This window comes from Muscardinus avellanarius, assembly GCF_963383645.1.
Source record: "Muscardinus avellanarius genome assembly, chromosome: 2".
Taxonomy (NCBI): Eukaryota; Metazoa; Chordata; class Mammalia; order Rodentia; family Gliridae; genus Muscardinus; species Muscardinus avellanarius.
The window spans coordinates 144,260,387-144,268,576 of NC_137787.1; the positions used below are offsets into that span (position 1 = coordinate 144,260,387).

Here is an 8,190-nt window from a genome sequence, read left to right on the forward strand (position 1 = left end):
AGATTAACTTCAGGGACATTCTACCTCGGAGATACACTCCCAGCCTTATTTCATTTTTTCAACTTTGAAACAGGGTCTCACTAGGTTGACTAGAATTACCACCCTGGTTCCTATGGAGGATCATGACCACCGGTAAGCACTGTATCCTGAGCTCTTCCTGGTCACTGGCTTGGGGACAGCACAGGGAGGAGTCACACAGACAAGACTGCCATCTTAGAAGACTTAACAAGGTAATTAGATGCTATCATTGTTGTCTAGATACTGTCACATATTTGCAAATAAACAGATGTGACAGTCACCTACTATTTCAAAAGCTACAAATAAATCTTTCAGGCAAGAGCTCGACTGCACCCTACATCAGATCACTCCCAATGTGAGAAATAACTCAATTTCAAAGGTCCAATTCCTAGAAGAGATGACTTAACTAATTTCCAGAGGTGAAGCAGAAATTAAAGGATATGCAATTGAATGACAAAATGACTACCATCCTGGTGTACTCAAATTATTCCATTATTACTATTTTATGTTTATACATTTGTGCTCAGGCAGGAAATTTTATTTAAAGTATCAAAAATAATTAGTATCTGGTTTTCAAAATGTTTATAGACACTGCCCCTACATTTTCCCTATAACTTTATGCAATATCTAGTAGGTAAGAGACATACTTTTTATTTTTTATTTTTACTTTTTTTCTTGGTGCATGGTAATCATACATCTTGCTGGAGTCCAGGGCGATAGAGGCAGGCAGGCACACTGTACTCACTGAGCCCTAACCCATTCCCACCCAATTCCCTCCCGCTCCGCTCTTTCCCAAGCTCAGCACAGTGACTGGCTTTGATAAATTTCTGTATGTACATCAGAGTCATTTTCTAAATTTTCTCTAGTTAGTTATCAAATTTCTTCAAAAAGTATGGACTTATATGATTCACACATGGTAATAAAATTGGAAACATGAAGAAAGACAAAACAAAGCTGACAATTGCAAATGGGAAAAAAGAGAGGTGAGGGTGAAATTAAGTAATTAAGGCAGAAAACAAAATGTAAAGAGTTGGATGTTTAATAGTCCCTTGGTTTTTTTCTCTTTCTCACTGCCTAGAAATTTATCACAAAGCTGCTTATAATATACCACACAGTCTTTTTCAACCATCATCAATGACTTCTCTCTCTCAGTATTTCAGTGGCTTCTCTCTGTGCTTGTTTTAAATAGTTCTGAGAACCACATGCCAAAACGTTACTACTACTCATCTGAAGGCAACAATAATATTCTAGTCTCAACTAAATGCAAGATGAAAATCATCATAACAAAACCAACTTTTTTGTGTGTGGTACTGGAGATGGAACCCAGGGGCATTCTACCTCTGAGCTACACCCCTAGCCCTATTTTTTATTCTTTATTTTGAAACAGGGTCTCACTGAGCTGCAAAGGGCCTCACTAAGTACCTGAGGCTCCTCGAGAATCTGGATCCTCTTGTCTCAGCCTCCCAAATGCTGGGATTACAAGCATGCGCCACCAGACCCGACTCCCCAGCCTGTTTTTGATTCTTTATTTCTGAAACAGAGTCCCACTGAGTTGCAAAGGGCCTCACTAAGTAGCTAAGGCTGGCCACGAACCACAATCCTCCTCAGCCTCCCAAATGCTGGGATTACAATGGTGTGCCACCACGCCCAGCAAAACCAACTTTTATAGCATCTCAAAAATGCACTAAGATTAAGTTAGTGTTTTCAAAATGTTACAGTCTGTCATCTTAGAAGAAAAAGTCATCTATACTTCAAAGTTTCTCAGTGTGTAGATTTAATATAGCAATGCAAAGTTAAATTCATTTATTTATTGCACATAGAACTATGAGTGGTAAAAACAAGTCACAGCAGTACAAAATTGAGCAAGTAAACAAACCAAATGCATATGCTTGTGGGTTGGGATTAGAGGACCAATGTCTTAAAGAGACACTGAATTAAAATGCATAGATACTGTTACGCTAGTCCAGCAACGGTTGCAGAGTAACTATTCTGTTATAGCAGAATAGCATGAAAACTCAAAACAGTCAGATGCATTAGAAACCTGCCAAACCTGCAGACAAGCAGATTAGACAAGATGAGTCACCAGATCATACTAAAAGAAACTTAATACAAAAAAAGATGCTAAGGCCATTTACAAACATGCTAAGACTTTTATTCAGTCCTGATGAAAAAACACATGTGCTTCTGTGGAAATGCAATGAAAAAAAAAAAATTGGGGGAGGGGGGATCAGAGGGAGCTGCAAAGAAAGCAGAAGGCCTATAATTCAGTAGCCAACTAAAACAAAGCCAAATGAAAAAAATCCAGTGGCACTTGGTCTATTATAAAGTGATTGCTACACATGGTTCACTGGGAATTTTGAACTTTAAATTGGGGATATTTGTCATATAGCACAAGCTTTGCTAATCATTTATACAACAAGATGCTGCAACTGACATGAGAAAAGGCTACAAATGGGCTAGAATTTGAGACCTTCTTTTTATATGAGAGATAGATTCGATAAAATAGCACTTCTCCCTTTTCCAAAATCCTAGATATAGAGCCAAGATTTATGAGACAAAGAGCTAGAATCTGACCTGAGCATCCAGCTGCAAAGTTTAAAACCAATGCCTTAAAATAACTGATTTTCCTAGCTTCAGAGCTACTCAAGGGCATTAATATCTTACAGTGTGTTATGCATAATCTATATATCCATGTACACTACCCATCCTCAATGCTGACCTAATTTAATGGACTAAAAGACAGCAAACTTTATTGGTATGGTTTGAGAGTATGTTACGGTTTGGGGGAAACTGTCCTCGGGGGCCCCTGTTAGGGTCCCGGACATAATTTCCCTCAAACCACAACAAAACACAAAAACAGAAAAACAGGAAAAGCGCGGGTTCTTGTCCTGAGCTAAGGATAAATACACATTAGCCTGGACTCTTGCTGAAGATTTAAAGAAGTTTATTAAAAAGATAGAAATACAGAAGATAGTTACAGCCCATGCCATTATTGAATGACATGGGGGGGGGGTTTCAAATGAATACCCCACCAAAGATACAACACATGGACCGGACTTTTTATATACAACACCCTCCATCTTGTTCACGTAATTCTCACGTAGTAAAAACCCTGTAAGGTACCTCCCCCACCAAGGTGTCTTTCACAAAGGTCAATCCCCTCCTCCCATCCTAGCTAGATTATCCAATTATTATGTAAACCTGTCTTTAGAATGAAGATGATATAGGAAGTTCCCCTCTCCTATAGACTTGCTAATTACCTTTAGCTAGGTTAATTTAAGTTTCAATAGCTGTTTGCTTACTGACTGAAACCTAAACCAAGTCTTTCTCCAGGTCTGCCATTTTGACAAAATTATTTTTGAAATCTATCTATTAATAATCAGAGCTTTCTCAAATCTTCCTAAGCCATTCCCAATACTGGTACATTAACGTCTGGCTAGAGCTACTCATGCTACACCTCAACTTCCTTAAGGTAAATGGGTTCAATCCCCACCAGGTAGCAGAGAACAATGGGACCAATAACCCCCAAAGATCACCAGCCAGGTCTTTTTTTTTTTCTTCTTGTCCTATTTTGTTCCCAACTTCCAAAATCTTTTCACTTCCTTTGCCCTTCCTCCTGAAAAATCTATATAAATACTTGAATATGATATACCTATAACTTTACAAGCACCAAAGAGTACAAATGATACTATGCAAATCATTTATTTAAAAAAAAACCTCTTACATATTGGCACTCAGGAAATTCTAGCACCAGGAATAATACTAAAGGTACTAAGGTTTTATTACAAAATATATTTCTTAAATGATCTTTGTGAGATTTACTTGCAAGAATGATTAGGAATTGTAGACAGGCTAATGTGGCAGAAATGAAAGCATAATTATTTAGAATTTCATCACTGAAGTTGATTACAACTTTCACAGTTAACCTACCTCAGGTTCAAGTAGGTCAGCATCTGCAGATTAACGATGGCCTCGGGAATGACTCTGATACAGTTGTGATACAGGTTAAGAATTTCCAGTGATACAAAATGGCACAATTCCATTGGAACTTCAACCAGTCTGTTTTTAGATAAATCTGTAGAAAAAAGAACAGTTTGTCCATAAAACTTCAACACACTCAATGCAATCTTATCAAGCATAAGTACTGAGTTTCTTAACATTATAATATAAATTTAAATCAATATTATCACTTTTTTTTACAGCTTCTTTTTGTGTTGATGTGTATTTCCAGATGAATTCAGGAACACATGGGATATGGAGAAGCAAAACACTGCTAAAACTTTTTAGCTCTCTAAATTAATTTGCAAAGTCAAGCAAGTGAGGATGGGGTGAACTTTTTATCCTATCTGAAAATTATTTCAAACTCCTTCAGCCAAAGATGAGTACAACTGGGCATGGTAGCACATGCTTGTAATTCTAGTACTTGGGAGGCTGAGACAGGAGGATTGTGGTTTCCGATATCCTCAGCTACTTAGTGAAGTCTTCCATAACTTAGTGAGACCCTGTTTCAAAAATAAAGAGGAAAAAATAGGGCTAGGGGTATAGCTCAGAGGTAGAATGCCCCTGTGTTTAATCCACAGTACCGAAAAAAAAAAAAAGATAAGTACAACCCTACCTTATATCTGGTGTTTGCCATAATTATTATTTTTTTCAGACAGAGACTCATGTTTCCCAAGCTAGTCTCAGACTGAGCTCAAGCAGTTCATTTGCCTCATCCTCCCAAGCTAATAATTATAGCCGAAATATAACTATTAATTCAACTTTGCATTCATCATATAAATTTTCTCTCCAACTGGATTATACTATCTTTTATACATGGAACATGTCTTATACATCTTCTGAAAATAAACACACAATAGACACTAAATGTTTTATTCAGGAGAGTTACTTAACACGTTTAATGTACAAGAGTGAAATAAATCGTGTCTATTAAGAACAGTGTGTCTGCTTCACAATCACCAGTAAAACCAGAGTCCGCTGGCCAAGTATGCAAATACGATAACAATGGTCTACAGAGCCATGCAAACATGGAGTATTACAGTATCACCACCCCAACTACAAAATGATGCAACTGTCCTGAATAACCACATCTGGGAATGGTAGGCATGACTGTCGAACACTAATGTGCTAAATACAAAGAAAGAACTGCCACTTTTGAAAACAATAATAACTCAACAATTAAAGGTCTCCTTATCCCAAACTGATTCAGGAGGGTCTCAAACAATATGAACAGAGAATACTCAGTAAATAATATGTAACATATGCTTATGGAACAATACCTGATTAAAGGGGGAAAAACATAGAAAACATAAATAGGTCAATACCATAAATAAAACAGAAGTTAAGAAGTTAATATGTAACATATGCTTATGGAACAACACCTGATTAAAGGGGGAAAAACATAGAAAACATAAATAGGTCAATACCATAAATAAAACAGAAGTCAAGAGCTGGCTTCCCCAACTGTCAGAACTGTAATAAACTTAAAAGGAATAATTCTGATAATATTTTATCTAGAAGTATCCAAATTGGGATTAAAATCCCATCACCTAACAAAAATGTATACAAAAGGGAAACTACTTATGAATCTTCCTTTTAAATATTGATGTAAATCCTAAATTTAAAAATTAGCCAGACGTGGTGGTGCACCTCTATAATCCCAGTACTGGGGAGGCTGAAACAGAAGAATTGCAGGTTCGACGACAGCCTCAGCAACTTAGTTAGAACCTCAGCAATATATCAAGATCCTCCGCAACCTAAGAAGACTCGCAGCAACTTAGCAAGACCCTGCTTCAATAAAATAAAATAGGACTGGAGACAGCTCAGGGGTAAAACACCCATGGATTCAATCCCCAGAACCCCCCCCCCCACACACACACACACACAGAACTGAGCTGCAGGGTTTATTCTTGAAATATATGAATCTTATGTTATTAAAACAATTCATTTGCCAAGTGGTGCCTTCACCATCATGCCTCAGTTTTAGAACACTTTCATTTATTAATGTAATTGCTCAGCAACAGGAGCACAGATGAATGCCTCCTTGTTCCCCACACAAGCACATATCACAGATGAGATAAAGCTTTATTTACTGCTAGCTCATCAAAGACTAGAAATGACACCAAGAAGTCAAGATGAGACATCACTACAATTACTACTAATAATTATCCTTCCTCAGGTGGTCCCAGTCAAAGACACAATGTAAGGAAAGAAAAACCAAAATTGGAAAGAAGACAGAATTATCATTATTTGCAAATAGTGAGGCTGTTTTCCTAAAAAAAATTCCAGAGTATCAACAAAGAACCTGTTTAAAATGTGTAAGAATGTAACAAAGGTACACAGGAGAAAATTAATATGCAGAAATAATAGCCTTTCCATATACAAACTAGAACAGACCTTACTTATGTTAAGAGTAAATGGGTAAAACACTTAGAAAGTCTTTAAAAAATATGCAAGTTTATATGGAGAAAATTTGTAAATGCAATTCAGAAGGCAGCCCAGTTAAAAATATATTCAATGATTTTTATATATGACTAAAATTTATAAAGCTTCAACATCAAAAAGATTCATTCTGCCGGGCGTGGTGGTACACGCTTGTAATCCCCGCGCTTGGGAGGCAGAGACAGGAGGATCGCGCAGATTCGAAGCCAGCCGCGCGCGCTGGCTTAGGAGACCCTGTTTCCAAATAAAAATGTAAAAATAGGTCTGGGAGTGTAACCCGGAGGTAGAAGGGCTTCCAGGAACCCCAGTACCACCAAAAAAAAAAAAAAAAAAAAAAATTCATTTTAAGTTTCTAAGTTATAATCACATAAGTTTTTGAGTGTGTGTGTGTGTGTGTGTTGGGGGTACTGAGTACTAAACCCAGGGGCATTCTACTTCTAAGCTACACTCCCAGCCTATTTATTTTATTTTAATTGGTTTTGAAATATGGTCTCACCAAATTGCTGAGGCTGACCTCGAACTTGTGATCCTTGTATCTCAGCCTCCCAAATCCTCCCTGGGATTATAGGCACCACAAGACACCACACCTGGCTAAACTTCTTTTAAGTTAGTATGCTTCTAGTTAAAAAAAAATACTTAGCTTTTTTTTTTTTTTTAACTTGCTGGGGTTATTAGACAAGTTGATTCTAAGTTCATATTATAAAAAAGGCCAAAAATAATGAGGCTTCTCTTCAAAAAGAGGAGCATTGGGGGCACCAGTCTTTTTGGACATTTAAAACACATCCTTAGGCAAGGTGATGGACCAATGGGAAAGTCAACAGAACACACTACAAAGATGGGGACTAGTGAAAGGCATACACGTATGGAAATCATGCCTTCCATAAAGGTGGTGTTTACAGGGGAAAGACTGGAAGTCAGTAAATAGTTTGGAAAAATCATGTAGTCATCCCAAACAGACAAACTTCATGCTTTTTATCTCTATTAATTCTAGACAAGTCAAATGACTAACAGTAAGAATCTACAAGCACACTAGGACAATAAATGGGAAATTTGTGTTTATGACCATGGATAGGGTAAGGACTTCCTATAAATAGCATGACACAATATTGACACATTAGACAGAGAAAAGCAGAACTTACAGCATTTTCAGGCAAAAAGACACCATAAATAGAAATTATAATCAAGAAATGGGGAGAGAGCTGGGCGTGGTGGCGCACACTTGTAATCCCCGCACTTGGGAGGCTGAGACAGGAGAAGCATGCAGGTTTGAAGCCAGCCTCAGCTACTGAGTGAGGCTCTCAGCAACTTAGTGAGACCCTGTTTCCAAAAATATATAAAATAGGTCTGGGAGTGTAGCCCAGAGGTAGAAATCCCCTGGGTTCCATCCTCAGCACCATAAAAAATAAAAAGAAGGAAGAAAGAAGAGGGAAGAGGGAAGAGGGAAGAAGGAAGAAGGAAGAAAGAAGAAGAGGAGGAGGAGGAGGAGGAGGAGGAGGAGGAGGAGGAGGAGGAGGAGATGGGGAGAGGGCACGTGGGAGGTCCTTCAGTTCATAAATTCAACAAGCCAATCTTTTATAGTATAAAGAGTTGCTCAATACAAATAAGACAAATAAGACTGGGGCTGGGAGTGTGGCTCAGTGGTAGAGTACTTGCCCTGTATGACTTGGTTTCAGTCAGCACGGACAAAAAAAGAATAAGACTGAAAATGAGGGGGGGAAGGAAGGAGGGATG

The 8,190-nt window shown here is 37.9% G+C and overlaps 1 protein-coding gene across 3 annotated transcripts in view; it reads right to left on the reverse strand.

The window, feature by feature from the left end:
* LRCH1 (leucine rich repeats and calponin homology domain containing 1) overlaps window positions 1-8,190 on the reverse strand; it is a gene marked incomplete at both ends in the record, with an annotated part of 201,090 nt that overhangs the window by 97,280 nt on the left and 95,620 nt on the right. For all 3 annotated transcript variants that reach the window (XM_080690128.1, XM_080690127.1, XM_080690126.1), the window contains one exon: window positions 3,949-4,093. In XM_080690128.1, coding sequence (XP_080546254.1) covers window positions 3,949-4,093 — 145 coding nt within the window. The remainder of the gene's footprint in view (window positions 1-3,948; window positions 4,094-8,190) is intronic.